Source organism: Muscardinus avellanarius, assembly GCF_963383645.1.
Source record: "Muscardinus avellanarius genome assembly, chromosome: 3".
Taxonomy (NCBI): domain Eukaryota; kingdom Metazoa; phylum Chordata; class Mammalia; order Rodentia; family Gliridae; genus Muscardinus; species Muscardinus avellanarius.
The window spans coordinates 50339477-50359991 of NC_137788.1; the positions used below are offsets into that span (position 1 = coordinate 50339477).

General features: G+C 34.6%; 1 protein-coding gene across 1 annotated transcript in view; it reads right to left on the bottom strand.

Moving 5' to 3' along the window:
- Positions 1–20515, bottom strand: part of OMA1 (OMA1 zinc metallopeptidase) — a gene marked incomplete at both ends in the record, with an annotated part of 59946 nt that overhangs the window by 30933 nt on the left and 8498 nt on the right. The window contains 2 exons of the mRNA XM_080692811.1: positions 16435–16509; positions 19820–19948. Of these exons, the coding sequence (XP_080548937.1) occupies positions 16435–16509; positions 19820–19948 (204 nt within the window). The remainder of the gene's footprint in view (positions 1–16434; positions 16510–19819; positions 19949–20515) is intronic.

Here is a 20515-nt window from a genome sequence, read left to right on the forward strand (position 1 = left end):
ATTTTACTAACTACAAGAGTCCTACTATATAACCTTCTCCCATTCTCAACCATATACTACCTTATTATACTGAAATTCTTCCTCAACCTAATCATATCCTCTATCTTACCCAATTCCTGCACCCATCACCCCAACTCCTCCACCATCACCCAACCCTCACCATTATAAAAAAAGTACTGCTTATCTGCTGACACTTCTAAATTCATACTACTAAGACTGGATTAGACATAATGACCACAAAAGACTCCAAAATATCAGAAAAACAAGCATGAGAACCTTGAAAATATGAGAATTAGGAATAGTAAAGAAACAATGGAAATCACGAATACTGACCTACAAAAAATGCAAGAAAAAGAATTTTAAATCCTGATCTACAATATGATGAAAGGCCTCAAAGCATGCATAGAGAAAATTAAAGAGGAAAAGGAGACACTAAGAAAGAATCAGAAAGAGGTCTGGAATGAAATGAAAAAGTCAATAAATGAAATGAAAAGAGCAATAGAAAGAAATTCTGGAAGATTAGATGAAATGAAGAGTAGAATATCATTGTTAGAAGACAGCACATTCAAAACTGAAAGCACAGTCAACAGAATACAGAATCCATTACAGCAATAAAACCTAAACATCCACAACTATGGGACAATATGAAATTCCTAACTTACGAATAAAAGGCATGGAAGAAGGGATAGAGGTACAAACCAAGGGCATTCATAATCTCTTCAGAGAAATAATTTCAGAGAATTTACCAAACATGGAAAAAAGACTTGGACTTACTCATTCAGAAGACATAGAACACCATTAAGACAAGATCAAAGAAGGACCTCTCCATGCCATGTAATAATCAAAATGACCAACATGGAAGCCAAGGAAAGAATCTTAAAAGCAGTGAAAACAAAATACAGGTGACATTTAGGGGTAAAACAATAAAAATTACCCCAAACTATACAACCCAAATCATGAATGCCAGGAGAGACTGGTATGATGTGATCTAGATCCTGGAAGAAAACAACTTCCAACCCAAACTGCTATATCCAGCAAAATTATTTTTCAAAATTAAAGGAGAAACAAAAGTGTTTCAAGATAAGCAGAATCTCAAAAAATTCATGAATACAAAGCCAACACTAGAGAAAATACTTAAGGAAATAAACCGTAACAAACAAAAAAGAAGCAAGTTACAGGACCAGAGATGAAGTTGGTCAGCAAGGCATCTAAGTAAAGAAGAAATAATATTATACCAAACAGAAATTAGAACACAAAATGACAGCAAACAAAAATTGTATTGCAATAATAACTGAATGTCAAAGGACTTAACTCACCAATCAAAAGGCACAGACTGGCAATATGGATTAAAAAACATAATCCAAGTATATGCTCTTTGCAAGAAACTCACCTTACAGCCAAAGGCATTCACAGATTGAAAGTGAAAGGATGGAAAAAGATATATCATGCCAATGGAGACCAAAAATGGGAAGGGGTAGTAATGCTGATATCCAACAAAACAAACTTTAAGCTAAAACACATCAAAAGAGACAAAACAGGCACTTCCTTTTATTAAAAGGAACAATCCATCCAAAAGATATAATGATAGTAAATGTTTATGCTCCAAATGTGGGTGCAGTCACATTTGTAAAACAAACCCTCCTAGACATCAAACTCAAATAGACCCAAATACAATAATATTGGGAAACTTCAACACACCTCTCACACCACTCGATGGATCTTCAAGGCAAAAGATGAATAAAGACTCTTCAGAACTAAAGAAAACTATAAATCAAATGGACCTAAAAGACAAATACAGAATATTTCAACTGTAACAGTCTAATCCCAAAGCCAGCAGAAGGCAGGAAATTATTAAAATCAGAGCAGAAATAAATGAAATAGAGAACAAAAAAAAATTCAAAGAATTAACAAAACAAAAAACTGGTTCCTTGAATAGATTAATAGGATTGACAAACCCCTGGCCAACCTAACCTAAAGAAAGAATCAACTCAAATTATTAAAATCAGAAATAAAAAAGGAGACATCACCACAGACAGTGGAGAAATTCAAAGGATGATCAGAAACTATTTTGAAAATTTATATTTCAACAGACCGGAAAACATAGAAGAAATCGATAGATTCTAAGCACATATCACTTATCTAAACTGAACCAAGAGAACATAGCAAGCCTAAAGCAACCAATATCAAGCAAAGAAATAGAAAAAGCAATAAAAATTCTGCCATCAGAGAAAAGCCCCGGCCCTGATGGGTTTCCAGCTTAATTCTGCAAAACCTTCAGTGAAGAACTAATACCAATAATTCACAACTTGTTCTGGGAAATTGAAAGAGGTGAATTCTCCCAAATTCCTTCTACAAGGCCAGTGTCACATTAATCCCCAAACCAAATAAAGATACCTCAAGAAAGAAAAATTACAGACCAATATCCTTAATGAACATAGATGCAAAAATTCTAAGCAAAATACTAGCGATACGCATTGAAAACCATATCTAGAGAATTGTACACCATGACCAAGTTCATTTTCATTCCAAAAAAGCAAGGTGATTCAACATACACAAATCAATACACATTATTCACCACATAAATAGAACTGAGAACAAAACACACATGATCATATCAATAGAGGCTGAAAAAGCATTCGACAAAATCCAACACCCATTTATGTTAAAAACACTGCAGAAAATCGGAACATATTTCAACATCATTAAGGCAATATACAATAAACCCAAAACCAACATCATATCGAATGGGGAAAAACTGCAAGAATTTCCTCTAAAATCAGGAACAAGACATGGATGCCCACTATCTCCACTCCTTTTCAATAGTCCTTGAGACTCTTGCCACAGCAATAAGACAAGAGAGGAAATCAAAGGAATTAAAATAGAAAGAGAGGAATTAAAACTATCCTTATTCGCAGATGACATGATCCTTTATCTAGAAGACCCAAAGAATTCAAACAAAAGACTTCTGGAGCTCATTAACCAATTCAGCAAAGCTGCAGGATACAAAATCAACCTAAAGAAATCAGTGGGTTTTCTTTACACCAACAATGAATCTGCAATGAAAGAAATAAAGAAAACAATTCCATAGTGAATTGAGGTTATAGTGAATATAACCTCAAAACCAATAAAATACCTAAGAATAAATATAACCAAAGATTTCAAGGATTTCTACAAAGAAAACTATAAAACATTTAAGGAAGAAATTGAAGAAGACCTTGGAAATTAGAAAGATCTCCTGTGCTCATGGATAGGCAGAATAAATATCATCAAAATGACCATTCTGCTGAAAGTGATGTATAGATCCAATGCAATTCCCATTAAAATACCAATGACATTCTTCACAGACCTAGAAAAATCAGTCATGAACTTTATATGGAGAAAGAAAAGACCCAGAATATCCAAAGAAATTCTCAGCAATAAGAACTATGCAGGAGGCATCAAAATCCCAAACTTCAAATTATACTCTAGAGCAATAGTAGTAAAAATAGCATGGTATTGGCACAACAACAAGCATACTGACCAGTGGAACAGAATAGAAGATACAGAAACAAACCCATACACCTATAGTCAATAAATCTTTGACAAAGGGGCCAAACTCACACTCTGGAGAAAAGACAGCTTTTTCAACAAATGGTGCTAGGAGAATTGGCTATCCATTTGTAGAAAGATGAAACTAAATCCTTACCTCTCACAGTGCACAGGAATCAACTCGAGATGGATCAATGACTTAGAAATTAGACCAGAGACTGTGAAGCTATTAGAGGAGTACATAGGCTCAACACTACAACATACAGACATAGGCAGTAACTTTCTCAACAAGACCTCCAAAATGCAGGAAATTAAAGCAAGAATTAACAAGTAGGATGGCATCAAACTAAAAAGTTTCTTCTCGTCAAAGGAAACCACCAGGAACCTAAAGAGGAAGCCTACAGAATGGGAGAAGATCTTTACCAGCCACCACTCTGATAGAGGGCTAATATCCAGAATATACAAAGAGCTCAAATGACTCTATACTAGCAAAACAAATAAACCAATCAAGAAATGGGCAACTGAACTGAACAGACACTTCACACAAAAAAAGAGATACAAATGGCCAATAGACACATGAAAAGATGTTCTATATCATTAGCCATCAGGGAGATGCAAATCAAAACTACATTAAGATTCCATCTAACCCCAATCAGAGTGGCAAGCATAAAAAAATCAAATAACAACAAATGCTGGTGAGGACATGGGGAAAGAGGGACTCTTACACTGTTGATGGGAGTGCAAACTAGTTCAGCCACTATGGAGATTAGTGTGGAGATTCCTTAGAAAACTGAGAATGGATCCACCATATGATCCAGCTATACCATTCCTGGGTATTTTTCCAAAGTGGTTGACATCAGAGAACTATAGTAACATATGCATACCTATGTTCATAGCAGCACAATTTGTAATAGCCAAAATATGGAACCAATCTAGGTCTCCATCAACAGATAAATGGAATGCAAAATTATGGTAAATACACACAATGGAATTCTATTCAGGTATAAAGAAGAATAAAATAATAGCATTTGCAAGAAGATGGAAGGAACTGGAAAACAATATGTTAAGTGAGACAGTCAAGCACAGAAAGAGAAGGGACATATGCTTTCTCTAATATGCCCAAACTAGGGAGCATTGGGGATACCAGAGGGACTCTAGATAATGAAGGGGAAATCTCAGCAAAGCTAGAATGGAAGGATAGGAGAGGAAGAAGGGAGGAAGGCGAGGTTGATTAATGGAGGAGCTAGATCTGAATATATGAATATAGCATGGTTAACCTGGACACTAACTGTTGGGGGGAGAGAGGAACTGGGGGGAATGAGGGCACCAAGCACAGTCTAAATGTGTAACATTTTCAATAGGTTCTACATATAAATAAAAATTTAAAAATAAAATAAAATATTGAAATGATATTAAATTAAATATTTAAAATATTAAAAATAAATATTTAAAATATTAAAAATTTTTCAAGGTAAATCTCATGCTAAATACTTTTACTACAAAAAAGAAAAGGAAGTGTCAATAAAAATAATAGTATACATAGGGTACTTATGTTTATCAAGTGTGTGGCAGTGTGTAAAGAAAAAAAGGACAGGACTTTCTAGATATTAAATTCTAGACATTAATTTCTAGTATTAAAACAGGACTAGTAATAACCACAACTAGCCAGGGAAACATTAAATCAATCAATACAGTATATTAAGTTTTAAGTTTATTTTCATGGATATTTTTTCTTTATCTTAGATAAACTTTTATCATAAGATTTGAGAGTGAGAGCTTAAATCTTACCAATTAGAAATTAAGTGAATACTCAATAGTCAAGTCATGGAACCAAACCAGGTGTCCATTGATAAATAAGGAGATAAGAAAAAGATGGTTGTATACAAGCAATATAGTTTTACTTGGTCCAAAGAACAAAATTGTGTTATTTACAGGAAAATGAATAGAACTAGAAAACATCATGCTAAGTGAGATCAGCCACTTAGCCAAAAAACAAGGTCCACATATTTTCTCTCATATATGGAAGCTAGAGAGAAAACAAAAGAAAGGAACCTTATGAAAATGAGAGACAGCTGAAGAGTGAACTGTGGAAGGAAGGAAGGAAGGAGAGAGAGAAAGGAGGTTTGGAAGGAAGTAAAGGAGGAAAGAAGGAAGGAGGGAAGGAAGGAAGGGAGGGAGGAAGGAAGGGAAGGAGGGAGGAAAAGAGGGAGGGAGAGAGAAAGGAGAGAAAGGAGGTTTAGAAGGAAGGAAGTAAAGGAGGAAAGAAGGAAGGAGGGAAGGAAGGAAGGGAGGGAGGAAGGAGAGAGAAAGGTTTGGAAGGAAGTAAAGGAGGAAAGAAGGGAGAAAGGAAGGAAAGGAGGAAGGGAGGGAGGAAGGAAGAAGAGAGAAAGGAGGTTTGGAAGGAAGGAAAGAAGGAAAGAAGGAAGGGAGAGAGGAAGGAAGGAAGGAAGGAAGCAAGCAAGGAAGGAAGGAAGGAGAAAGAGAAAGGAGGTTTGGAATGAAGGAAGGAGAAAAATAAAGGAGGTTAGGAAGGAAGGAAGGAGAGAAAGAAAGAAAGAAAGTAAGGAAGGAAGGGAGGGCGGGAGGGGAGAAAAAGGAGGTTTGGAAGGAAGGAAGGAAGGAAGGAAGGAGAGAAAAGAGGTTTAGGGAAGGAAGCAGACCAAATGATGTTATAATCAAATATAAATAAATCATCATCAATCTCACTAGCATGATTGGGTAAGGAGAAGGGAAGATGGGGTGCAGGGTGAAAGAAAAATACATCAAGTGATATATGCATGCATGAATGTAAACTCTGAATCTCAATAGGATGTATAATTACAATGCATCAACAAAATGAAAAACACTAAGTGAATACTCATTTTTCTGGGTGATAAAATTAAGTTCAAAATAAGATGTTAGGCATAATGTATACGTTATGAAAATAACTTTGTTACTGCCCTATTAAATGAGAGGTTCTCCTAATTCACTGTTTTGTACTTCTTAAATGAGTAACTAAGCTAATAAAATAAGTCAGTAATCCAAATAGAGCACAAAGATAGTTCCCTGAAGGCTCAGAATACAAACCAGAAAAATAAGTGCCAAGGTCTTGCTACTAGGTATATGTTAGCAAATAGTCACCTCTCTGGACTCTAGTTATCTTACCTGTAAAGGGACAAGATGAATTGCAGTAGCTCCAATTTTCTTCTTGTTTCAAAAGTCTGTTTTCATAATTTTTTTTTTTACATAAAGTTTAGGATTTTAAATTGTCTCTCATTTCTGTGATGAAAAGCAGCTTCAGCTTGGTACCCAGTTCCCTCACTAGATGGTGCTATTGGCATAGTTATTGTGGGTGTATTAAGCCAGCAGGCGGTGTTTCCCAGAAGCAGTATTATAGCTCTGGGCTACAGAATTCCTCCCTGTGAAGGCTCTCTATGCCACTTTAGGACATTTGTCATCCTTATTCCCCACACATTAAGCACTGTAATCTCTCCACACCTCCCCAATCATGGTAACAATAAAAAGCAATCATATATAATATCCTCCTAAGAGGCTGGCCTAGTTTAGAACCACTAAAAGAAAATTACTCTTCTTTTTCAAACTTAAGAAACAGATACTCAGAAATGAAAATGGATGGTTTAGCTGCTTGTGAAATTAAAAACACAAAAGTAATCTTTGTAAATGACTATAGTGTCAAAATTCCTTTATGGTGATAAACGAATATGCACAATTTGCAAAATCAAATACTTAAAAGGATAGCTTTTTGTTATATGATAACTGGACAGCTAGTAATTCTATGTTCAGTTCCCACTTCAGTTCTGCCAGTTATTACTGACTCTATATTAATCACTGTGATAATTTAGGTAATGATAAATGTATTTAAAATGAAAAATAAAAATATAAACATGCAAAACAAACTGGAAGCCAATAGCAGTGCAAAAGTAGAGAGAAGAAGCCCAGGGAAGGCCAGCTGCCTATTTTGAAAAAGCGTACACGAGTAACTTCATTTTAGCAAATTTTCCATATTCTGTTTGTTCCTTAGCCTTGAAAGTTCATACATCCAGTGGGTTAGCACATGACCAATAGCTCTGCTTCTCAGGAACAGCTCTCATTAACCAAGCTTACAGACTAACATAAAAACCAGACTGCCAACTTATTAATTTATAGATATAGCTATAGTTGCCCAAAACTACCAGGAGTACATTCGTGATCTCAAGTCAGCACATACTATCCCTTTTAGGGCATGCAACAAAGATAATCAGGATATAATCAGAAGGCTGCTAAAGGAGGAAGAGAATTTAAATGATTTAGATATTAAATAGCAAGAAATCAAGAGAGTCTGAATGAGGGTATAGCTCAGTTGTAGAGCACATGCCTCGCATACATAAAGCCCTGGATTTGATACCTAGTACTGCCCCAAAGAGAAAGAGACAGTCAGATGCACAATGTCCAAAAACAGGCTATAGGAGCCAAGTATGGTGGTGCATACCTATAATCCTAGCACTTGGGAGGCTAAGATAAGAAGATTTCAGGTTCCAGGACAGCCTCAGCAATATAGCAAGACTTCCAGCAATTTAATGAGACATTTTTTCAAAAAGTAAAAAGGGTTAGGGTGTAACACTGTAACAGTGTGAGATGTAGCCTTGGGTTACTGTTTTTAGCTATTTGTAAAAAAAAAAAAAAAAAAGCCAGAACTCTACTGCTATAAGCTTAAGCAATTTTTATTAGTACAAAGGCAAAAAAAAAAAAAAGAGAGAGAGAGACAGAAATTACAAAGCACTGCTTTATAGGTACAGTGGAGTGACTTGAAAATAAGTCACTAAGGTTTTGAATACAGAACAGTTTTTATAAAGATACATTATCCTTCATCTTGCCCAACCAATAATCTTCTGATCCAACTAGGTGTGAGCCCGTTCACTAACTTCGTGCAGGCCCCTTTTTTTATGATTATGAGGATTATGATTATAGGAATTTCTTGCTCATCCAAAAGCCTTCTTCCTGCCTTGATGCAAGTGTAGGCCCAGGTCTTTATTAAGACGGAATGATTAACAAAGTCAGGGGTCACATGGTATCTGCCCCCCTCTCCTAGACAGAGGCCTGTACCCTCCTCCCACATTCTTGGGGAATCTGCTATAAGTCATTTATTATGTAAACCTGTCTTTAAAATATGAAGGCCCGGGGCTCCAATTCTTCTGTGTTCTTTCTAATTACTTTTGGTAATGGAACCCTGCATTATAACAAGCTGCCTAAGTGCCTGGCTGCAACCAGACCCTGACTACTTTATTTACATTTTGAAACTAATTTCTGATACATTAATACCAAAGTCATTTTCCAATACATTAATACCAAAGTCATTGTCTAATATCGGCACAAAACAAACTACTTAAATGTACTGGAAAACATATAAAACTAAACAGTAGACAGAAAAGAGTTTAAGAATGAAAAATTTTAGAAGTAAGACATGACAGTTCATGTCTCTCTGGCTTGTGAATACTACCCAGCTTCCACAGACAAAGCTACAGAAAATAGAAATGTAAAATAATGGCCTCACTAGTTACAGTAAGAAAAATATAGTTGAGGAATGGAAAAGCACTGAGAAATCTAAGGGAGGAAATTCTTACAGTGAGAGAGTTAAAAAAGGTGTGAAAAACTATGTCAACCCTGCCCAAATCACTGACTGGCATCCCTGAGGGTGTGGGGGGACACAAAGAGTTGTGGTGGGGAGGGGGCTGTAGAGAAGCAGGCAGAGACCACAGGTAGCAGATCTGTGCAGCTACTGACTTTTTTTTTTTTTTTTAATCAGTGCATTCATCAAACAGGAGTTTGGTTAGGGCAACAAAACAGTGAAGTCACTTGGGCTTGAAGCTTCTGTGGACAGAACCTGAAACCAGCAGTGCAGCTGGTATTCAAGAAAACATTAAAAGCAAGGAAACACTTCAAAGAATAGGCTCTATCTTTGCCCAAATCCTTAATGATTCTCAAACATTGCACTATAAGGTCCCTATATTTTTCCAGAAAATTTTTCATATTAACCTCAAGGTGATAGAAGTTATATATCAATATTATAATGCCAAAAGGAACCATTAAAAAATAATGCAAAGACCTACAGCTAGAAAGCCAATTAAAGAGACTAAGAAATACTGATAAACTGAAAAGAAGGTAGAAAAGGAGGAACAGAAAACATAGAATAAACAAGACAAATAAAAAACAAATAACAAATTGGCAGGCCTAAATATAATGACTATTTAAATATAAATGGACTGTGCACTTCAAGCTTAAAAAGAAGATTGACAACTAGAAAAGCAATCACTTAGCATATGTCATATATAAGAGAAGCATTTAAAATGCAAAAAACTTGAATAGCTTGAAAATAAATGAGTAGAAAAAGATATACCAAAGTGAAGAGGAGTGCTTGAGAAAACTGAAGTACCACTAATATAATACCAAACAAAACAGACTCAAGTCAAGGATACTACTAGAAACAAAAAGAAAGATTCCAGATGATCAATCAATTCAAAAAGATAATTCCAAATATGTATTCACCTAATTTAGAGCTTCGAATTACATGAAGCAAAAACTATAAGAACTGAAAAGCAGACAAATCTACAATTTTAACTAAAGATTCTGAAACTCCATTCTCAAAAACATGTAAACAAGTAGGAAAAAAAATCAAGATATAAATCCAAATGACACTACAAACTAGCAAAACTGCATTTGTATTTATAGAAAGCATACTTCACAACCATAAAACAGTTGTTTGTTTCTTTCCCCCTACCCCCAAGGGATGGAATATTCACAAAGAAAAGCCAAATGCTAGACCACAAACCAGTTTCCACAGATTTTAAAAGATTAAGCTTTTACAGAACAGGTTATCTGGCCACAAAGAAATTAAATTAGGAATAAATAACAATAAAACATTTAGACAAACCCCAAACATCTGGACATAAAATGAACTGCTTCTGAACACCCATGGATAGAAGAAATCATACAGGAAATAAGGAAACATTTTTACTGAAATAATAATTAAAACACAACATATCAAAATGTGATATTTTCAGTTAATGTAATGGATGGTGAGAAATTCTTAGCTTTAACTGCTTATGTTAAAGAACAAAAAAACTAAAGCCAATGATCTTAGCTCCCATCTTAGAGAACTAAATAAAGAATAAGTAAACCATAGGAGAAAAATTAGACTTCATAAAAATTGAAATTTTGGTTCTTCAAAACAAATCTATTGAACCAGGCATGGTGACATATACTTGTAATCCCAGAACTAGGGAGAGCTGGGACAGGAGACTCATAGGTGCAAGAACAGCCTCAGCAATAGTAAGAGACTCATCAACTTAGTGAGACAAAAATAAACTTAATTTTTCTTTTTCTTTTTTTTTTTTTTTTTTTTTTTGGTGGTACTGGGGTTCCTGGAAGCCCTTTTACCTCCGGGCTACACTCCCAGACCTATTTTTACATTTTTATTTGGAAACAGGGTCTCCTAAGCCAGCGCGGGGCTGGCTTCGAACCTGTGCGATCCTCTTGTCTCTGCCTCCCAAGTGCGGGGATTAGAAGCATGCACCACCATGCCCGGCTAAACTTAATTTTTCAAAATAAACATAAAATAGGGCTAGGGGTATAGCTCAGAGGTCAAATGTCCTCGGGTTCCATCCTCAGTGCCACAAAAAAGAAAAATTAAAAACATAAAAGCAAGCCACAGAATGATAAAATATTTTAATATACATTATTTGACAAAAGTAGTTGTATCTAGCAAGGTGACTACAATGCATCAATAAAAAATTTAAAAGAGGAAAAATTCAGGAATAAAAATCCAATTTAAAAATTGGCAAAATATCTGAACAGACAATTTACAAAGGAAGATACATAAATACCTAATATACACATGAAAATATGCTTCATGTCATTAGTCAACAAGAAACTGTCAAAATTAGTCAATTAAAGACAGTCCCAAAAAGGCAAAGATAAAAGAAAAATATATTATGTTCTGGTTATAAAAGAGATACACAGAGGAAATGAAAAGTTTGAAAATAAAGAGGAGGAAAAAGATATAGCATTTAAGAACTAGCCAAAACAAGGCTGGGATAACAATACTAAAACAGGAAAAAAAAAATGAACATTAGGCAAGAAACATTACAAAAGACAAAGGGATTCTATAATAATAAAAACAATGGAGCCAGGCATGGTGTCAAATACCTGTAATCACTTTTCTTGGTAGGCTAAGATAGGACAATCACAGTGCAAAGCCAGCCTCAGAGTCCTTTAGCAAGTAAGTTAGCAAGTCCCTGTTTAAAAAAGGAAAAAAAAAAAAAAAATATATATATATATATATATATATGGCTGGGGGTATAGCTCAGTTATAGAATGTTCCTGGGTTCAACCACAAAAAAAAAAAATCTACAGAAAGGTTATGAATAATAATAATGGTTAAAAGATACACAAAGCAAAAATTGATATAACTGAAAGGAGAGAAAGGGAAACCTATAATAATACATAAGACAACAAATCTCCCTTGATAACTAGAAGATAAAAAGGTGAAAAACAATTTAGAAAGTTTATGAGAACCAAAACAACAAAATTAACAAACTTAATAAAACTAACATCTGTAGAACATCCACAATGGCAGAATCCACTTTGAAGTGCACACCATTTTAATAATCTTGACCACATTACTGTGCCAGAAAGCAAGACCCAACAATTTCCGAAGATTGCTAATCATTCAGTATATTCTACAGCGTGTAATTAAGCTAGAAATAAAAAATAACCATAAAATCATAAAATGTTAAAAAATTTAGCAATATACCTCTAAGTAATTCATTTATAAAAGGTGAAAACAAGTATTTTAAACTAAAAAATATATATTAATACCCGAAACATGATAAGTAAAGACTTTAAGAAAAAAGGAAAGCCTTAAGTATATATACACCATTTCCAACTTACAATGGTTTAACTTACAAATATTTTTACCTTAAGACTGTGAGAAAGTCATAAGCATTTAGAAGAAATGGAACTTCAAATTTTTAAATTTGATCTTTTCCTAGGCTATCAATATATGGTGGGATACTCTAGTGATGCTGAGGCGGCAGCAGTGAGCCCCAATACTCAGTCAACCATAAGCAAACACCAATATGTTATCATGTAGTACATTGCTAAGCCATGATGTTCAAAAGGTTAGGTGCAATAGATTGTGTTAGTCAGCTTTCTGTCACTGTGACAAAATACTTGAGATAATCAACTTAAGGAAGAAAAGTTTATTTAGACTCATAGTTTTAGAGGTTTCAGGCCAGGATCACTTGGCCCTTGCTTTGGGCCTGTGGAGGCACAATATATCATGGCAGAAACGTGTAACAGAAAGGGCCTATTCACTTCATGACAGCCATGAAATGAACGACAAGAGGGGCCCAGATCCCCAATATCCTCCTCAAAGGCACACCCCCAATGACCTAACTTCCTCTCACTAGGCTCTACCTCCTAACAGTTCTACAACCTCCCACAGCACCATAGGCCAAGGGCCAAGCCTTTAGTACTTAGACCTTTGGAAGACACTTCCAAACCACAGTATAAACAAATCTGCAACTTTAGGATATTTTCAACTTAAAACAGGTCTATAAGGACATAACCCCTATTCTAAGTTGAGGAATATCTGTATTAGAAACAAAACAGAGCTTAAAAATCAATGATAAAAATATTCATCGTAAGTGACAGAAGAGACTAGCATATGAAACTCTAAGTAAGCAGAAGAAAGACTGATTTAATAGAAAACAGAACATGTAAAGCCAAAAGATGGCTTTTGAAAAGATTAATGTGATAAAACTAGCAAAAATACAAGGCAGAGATCATCAATATTAGGAACACAAAGGACATTTGAAATTTAATATGTAAAATGCAGGTATCCTTTAGACACTAAAAGCATAGTAAAATATATTAAAGTAATTTTATGCTAATAATGTTGAAACTTTAAACAGAACAAAAAAAAGTTGTGCACCATCAATTTCATACTAACATTTCTGGATATTGAAATAAGGCATACACACTAAAAGGGAGAAAATAAAGGTTGCTGTGTGTGAAGTCATACATATAAATCAATTATATTTGTATATAGAAACAATTTATTTTAAAATGACACCATTTATCATAACATCAAAAGCATCAAGCACTTTACAAGAAATCAAACCAAATTTGTATGAGTCCAATACACAAAAAACTTCAAAACATTATTGAGAAAAATTAGAGAACATCTAAAAAAATGAACAAAAATATATATTCATGGATGGAAAATTCATGATGGTAGACACTAGTCAACTATCCCCAAATTGATATGTAAATGCAATGTAATTCCAGTCAAAATTCCAAGCATGCTTTTATATAAATGTGTCTTTAATAAGCTGATTGTAAAATGTCAATGAAAATGCAAAGTCCAAGAACAACTAAATCAATTTTGTAGAACAATATTGGTGGAGAGAAACTATCAGATATCAACACTTATTACAAAGCATCAGTGATGATGTGGTATTGGCTAAAAGAAATTACATGCCAAAGGAGGAGAATACTGAGTCCAGAAACAGACACCCATATATACTCCCACCTTTATGACAAAGAAACATTAAAATGTGGCCAAAAAAAGACTCTTACCCATAAATGGTGCTGAGTCTTTTATGTATCTATAAGAAAAAAAATTATATTGGCTGTGTCTTTAAATAACATACAAAGAAGATAATAAAATTTATTGGAAATAAAGCAGGGATAATTTATTGAGATCAAAAATTAAAGTTTCTTAACTAGAATATAAAATAAAGAAAATTTTACATATATAATATATTGAAATTAAAAAATTCTTGATATAGCAAATCTGTGGTCCCTTATTGGGACCTTAATGTATGCAACCTGAAAATTCACTTAATCTTACTTATTTAACATTCAAAAAGCCACTTTAGCTTTTGTCAATGAGTAATATCTTGATTGATTAAACTAAATCCATAAAACTCATAATGAGAGGTTCAAATAATAGTGACTTTTAATAATTACTAGAAACTCAACAAAGGACCAAATAAAATTTGAATTCAATATGTAAAGTGTCATTGCTTATATTCATTTTTTAAATGATGTTTTATTTCTAATGTTAAATTCTACTAACTCAGTTATCACAGTGATTAAAACGTAGCCAGGTGAGAAGTACTTTGTTCAGTGGAGAGAATCAAAGCCAATTTAAACAAAAGTAAAGGCTCAGGGTTTTTCTCTTTGTGATTAGCCCAAAAAATAAAAAAAGCCGCCAGCCACCTGCAACAGCAAATACAACCTGAATGCCTGGTCTTCAACCATTTCTTTTATTTATTTATTTTTTATAAATTATAGAAATGTCTTTCTTACAGTTCCAGAGACTGAGAAGTCTTAAGATTAAAGTGCCAACAGGTTTGGTTCCTGGTGAAAGCTCACACTCTGCTTCATATATGAAACCTTTGGCTACAATCTCATCTGGTGGAAAGAGGAAACGTCTCTTCCAATGGGAGACAGGGTAAATGTGCTCCCTTCAAGCTCGGTAAAGGGACAGGAATCCCACCCATGGGTTACCATTTCTTTAAATGGCAAAAGTTCAGTTTTCTCAGCCAGGATCTCAGCTACAATAGGATTAACCTTTCTCCAGATAGAGGGAAAACAACTACACATCTTTTTATTTACTCAAATAGCTTTCTGAATGGAGGGCATAAATTTTAAAATGAGATTGAAACATTACATATTCTTATGTTTTATGTTCGTGGCGGTTGTTTTTTTTTTCCCCCTTTGGGTAATGGGGATTGAACCCAGGGGCATTCTACCTCTGAGCTATACCCCAGCTCTATTTTATATTTTAGTTTGAAACAGGGTCACATGAAGTTGCTGAGGACCTCACTAAGTTGCTAAGGCTGATCTTGAATCTGCGTTTCCCCTGTTCCTACCTCTCAAGTAGTGGGAATTACAAACATTCACCACTATAGCTGGGCAGACTTCCCTATGTCTTTAAATTTCAATTTACCTAATTTATGTCTGTAACAAGAAAAAATTATGCCTGCAAGAAATTCTTTCCAATAAAAGATTAATGTTTTTATATTACCTGATAATTATAGCACCAGAATTTTACATATTCTATCAAAGGCATATAACACATACAGTCTCATATACAGGAGTTAAATGGAACATGATTGTAATCCCAGTATTTGGGAGGCTGAGACAGGAGGATCACAGGTTCTCAGCCAGCCTCAGCAACTTAGTAAGGCCCTCTGTAATTTAGTGAGACCTTGTTTCCAAATAAAAAATAAAATATGGTCAGGAATGTAGCTCAGAGGTAGTATGTCCTTGGGTTCAATCACCAGCACCAATAAATAAATAAATAAATAAATAAATAAACAAACAAACAAACAAACTCTTGTTATGCATTCTTATAAGGGCCACAATCTTCCAACTTTATAGATTAATGAAAATTGTAGAAAGGGGACTACGGTTTGAGTTAGGCCTGAGTGACTCCCAAAAGTATGTTATGATTAGTGTATGGTCCAGTGTGCCACTGTTAGGAGATGGCGTGGGAGATCCCTAGCTCAATGGACATATCCCTTTCAAAGGGGGCTGTGGGATCCTGCCTGTCCTGTCTCTCTCACTGCTCTGGTTATGGATGTGACTATTTTACTTCTATGCATGCTCCATCTTCCATCTGCCCTAGAACTGAGCCAATGCAGGAACCAAGCCTCTGAACCTCCAAAACTGTGAGATAAATAAATCTCTTCTTAAAGTTAGTTGCCTCTGGCATTTTGTTGTAATAATGAGAAGCTGATTAATACTTTCGGTTAATAGAGTCCAATTTTCATTCTCTGCTCATGTCAAACATTAAGACAGCACACATTTATCTGTTACTATGTGAAGGACACTATTTTCAGTTACTAATTACTTTACCTTTGCAGCAAGCTGTAGTCCAATTTTGTCAGCTTCAGCCTCCAGTGTTCTACTATATGGTCTATTAAACAAATACTAAAAAGAAAAAGGATAGGAAAACTCCATTAATGAGATTTATTTTGTGACAAAAGGAATAACAGAATGGGATTTTTTTTTAATTACTTCCATGGAATATCTAGGATAAATTTCTATAGTCTATGAAATAACATTTAAAACATAAATATAACCTTTATTTCCTCTACCAGATTAATACTTTAAAAACAAGAATAGAAAAAGTCATGTCTACAAATTTTTGGACAATCTGCAGTATAATTAATTAGTTTATTTCTACTTTTCCAATTATAATTTCCATTCACTGAATAGAGGGTTCCTAAAAAAGCTTATTGATGTAGGCTTTTAATATGGTCAAAGAACATTTTAATCTTGTAGTTTTAAATCAAAATTTTAAAAAGTATAGGTATATAAGAACCAGTGACAATACCAAAGGATTTGTTTCAGTAGGAAAATCAACAATATAGCAGAATGTTCTTTCTTTGATAAATTATCTTAATTTCCTTTTCCTTTTCTAAGTATTGATTAGTTAGGAAAATGAAATTTTCTTCTGACTTGAAATTTACAAAACACAACTCGATATTGTAACATTAATTTTCCTAATTACTTATATTTATGAGGGTGCTTTTCAGTTAAATTCTAATTTTCAGTAAGTACTAAAACTTTGTAGGAGATGGATCAATAGGCAGCATTTTTGAGGAAAGAGCTATTAATTGGAGACGCGATTTTTCAAAAGCAGTAACATGTTTGTGATGGCTAGAAATAATCAATCAATCCACAGTGTGTGGCCATTAGACATGACTTTTTCCCTTCTCAATCACATCTGTCTTAGGTTGATGAACCATATACATGATGTCTTCACTTTCAGTGAGCAGTCTGCATGGGCCTCCTCTTGTCTACTGATACCAATTAAAACTGCTGGCTTTAAAAGGAGAGCCAGAAGCATCAAATTAAAATGGAGCTAATAAAAGTGTCAAACTCCTAGACTTGCAAAATGAACTAAATAATAAAATTTAAATGAACCAGTAATAAAATTAATAGCTCATATTTACTATGTCCTCATTTGATGCCAGGTACTATGCCTAATTTTTTTTTTTAATGTGTGTGTAGGGGGTTACTGGGGATTGAACCCAGGGGCATTCTACCTCTGAGATATACCCTCACCCTAATATTTTATTTTTTATTTTATTTATTTATTTATTTATTTATTTAATTTATTTTGCGGGCCTGGGAATGGAACCCTGGAGCATTCGACCTCCGAACTACACCCCCTGCCCTAATTTTTATTCTTTATTTTTTGAAACAAGGTCTCACTAAGTTGTGGAGGGCCTTACTAAGTAGCTGAGGCTGTCCGCAAACCGTGATCCTCAGGTCTCAGTCTTCCAAATGCTGGGATTACAAGAATGTACCACCACACCCGGCTCCTATTTTTTTTTTAAAAAACAGTCTCACCAGGTTGCTGAGAATCTCACTACTTCCTGAAAAACTATCCCCAAACCTGTGATCCTCCTATCTCAGCCTCCCAAGTATTGGGATTACAAGCATGTACCACCATGTCCAGGTTGCTTAATGCTTTAAATTAGTGTTTCTTAACCTGGTGTGATTTTTGTCCCATAGGAACATTTATAAGTAGAGATACTTTTTATTGTCAAATTAGTGGTGGGGGAGCCACTGGTATCTAATGGTTAGAGGCCAGATATGCCACAAAGCATCCAACAAGGCACAGGATAGCCTTCCACACACACACAAAAATTATCCAGTCCAAAATGTCAAAAGTTCTCAGATGGAGAAGTCCTGCCTTAAGTGTAGCATTCAATCATGACAACAAATGAATGTGGGCAACTCCCAGTCCCTAATGATTTGCTGTCAGCAAAGTCCTTTCTGTTCTCCAAGCACAGTGAGCAGGGCTTTGTAGATGGAAAACCATCACCTTGTCACCAAAAGTATCAAGGGATCTCAATTCAGGGAAAAAGAATTCAAACAGAAGTCATGCCTACTTTATTTTTAGTTTAATTATTAAATTGAAGAATTATACCACAGAGGCAGAATCTGTCAAGCATTTCAAGAAAGAACTACAAGATAGCTTTGTTATAATCAAATTCGGGTTCCATTAAAAAAAAAAAACATCTGTATATGTATAGATAGATTGGGGAAAACTATATGAACTCCTCTGACATCCCAGCAGGTGAGTGACAGAAACAAAGTTCAAATTATAAGATCCCATAAGCTAAAGCAGTAATCACTCTTTCTGTCCCTCTGAGAACATTTATTTCAATATAAATGAAGCCAGATGATATAGCAACATTGAATAAAAGAATTACCCAATCTCAAAAGTAATTTGTCTCTAAGAATTTTCCACATTAAGTTTGAACAGCACCCAGATGGCACTCTGATGGGTGCTCCACAAATCATTAAATAAACAAATAACAGATTGTTCCTAAATAATCAAACCTCCTGGGATAAGAAGAGATATTTGAAGAAAGATGTAAAAAAATAAATAATTAATCACAGCTAACAAAGCGGTCATGAAGATTACAAGACCTACTTTCAGTAACGCAGTATTTTAAACAAAATGAAGAAATATACTTTTAGATTGTGATCATTATTCATGAGCACAAACAACAAAAGTTGAAAGCACCTAGTAAGACTGTGGTTTCCCCACTTTTGAGGCGGTGTTTGTTGAACTGGGAGTGAGCAGTGGGGAGGACGGTAAAGCATCTTTAGCCAATGCCTTGCCCATTAAAGTTTGGAGGTTTCTTTAAAGAGTCCCCCATCAAAATTAAAACACCACAAACCACAGTCACAGAAGGAAAGTAAGGGTCAGTGCCTGTGCTTTCTCTCTGTAAGACTAACAACTATGGGGAAAAAAAACTAGCTATAAGTAAACACATCCTTCTAATCCATCCACATGCATCATTTATTTGAGAGATGCAGAATTCCTTGATTTAAATGCTCATATATAAGAATATTCCCTAATAATGAGAAGACATAAGACACTAAAATTTAGAATTCATAGCCAGGTGTGGTGGCACACGCTTGTAATCCCCACGCTTGGGAGGCTGAGATAGGAGGTTCGCACAGGTTCGAAGCCAGCTTCAGCTATTTAGGCTCTCAGCAGCTTAGTGAGACCCTGTTTCTAAATAAAATATAATAGGTCTAGGAGGATAGTCCCAGAGATAGAAAGCCTCTGGGTTCCATCCCCAGTACCACCAAAAAAAAAAAAAAAAAATTCATACTGCATGATAAAAGATAAAAATATCTGTTATATTTTATTTTATGGTAATATCACAATATCCTCAGAACAGACCATTATAAATTATTATTTCAGACTTACCTCCTGCAATTTAGACTGTATCCAGTGGCCCAGAATAGCTAAACTATCTCGTGGACAAATGGCCCAAATCATTGTAAGAAAAATCATACCTAGGAAATCCAGTAAATGAGCCAAGCTAGTCTTTTCTGCCTGAAAATAATCAAAAGGTTAAAAGTACATTTGATAAACTGAGAAGGCATATGTTTACATTTTCTAGTTATCATCTGTAAACACATTAAATAATCGTGTGTGTTTAACTGGCCTTCACCAAATAAAATTTAAAGTTTCCTTTTTTATTTGTGCTATTCCTTTCCCAGTCTGATTTTTTTTTCTCTTACATGATACTATATCAATTCATGCATTTAATATTTACTGATTATCAATCAAGAAAAATGACAGGTTCATTAGCCTGCAGTTTCTTATATTAACAGCACAACAATTCTGTGAAATAAGTACATATTACTATTTTATGACAATGAAGCCAAGATGGATACAACCATTAAAAGAACTGCCCAAATTTACATTTTGTTAATGAAAGGACCAAGAATCAATCCACGGAAGATTTAGTCTCTAATACAGTTACTATATCTTTTTAAACGTAAATTTTATTTTTGGATAAAGACTAAACACTACCTAGCTCAGAAAACAGTCATAACAAATTACAATTCAGAAAAAGACTAAAAGTTTGTTTTAAGTAAAGGTCTTTTGGTCTTTATG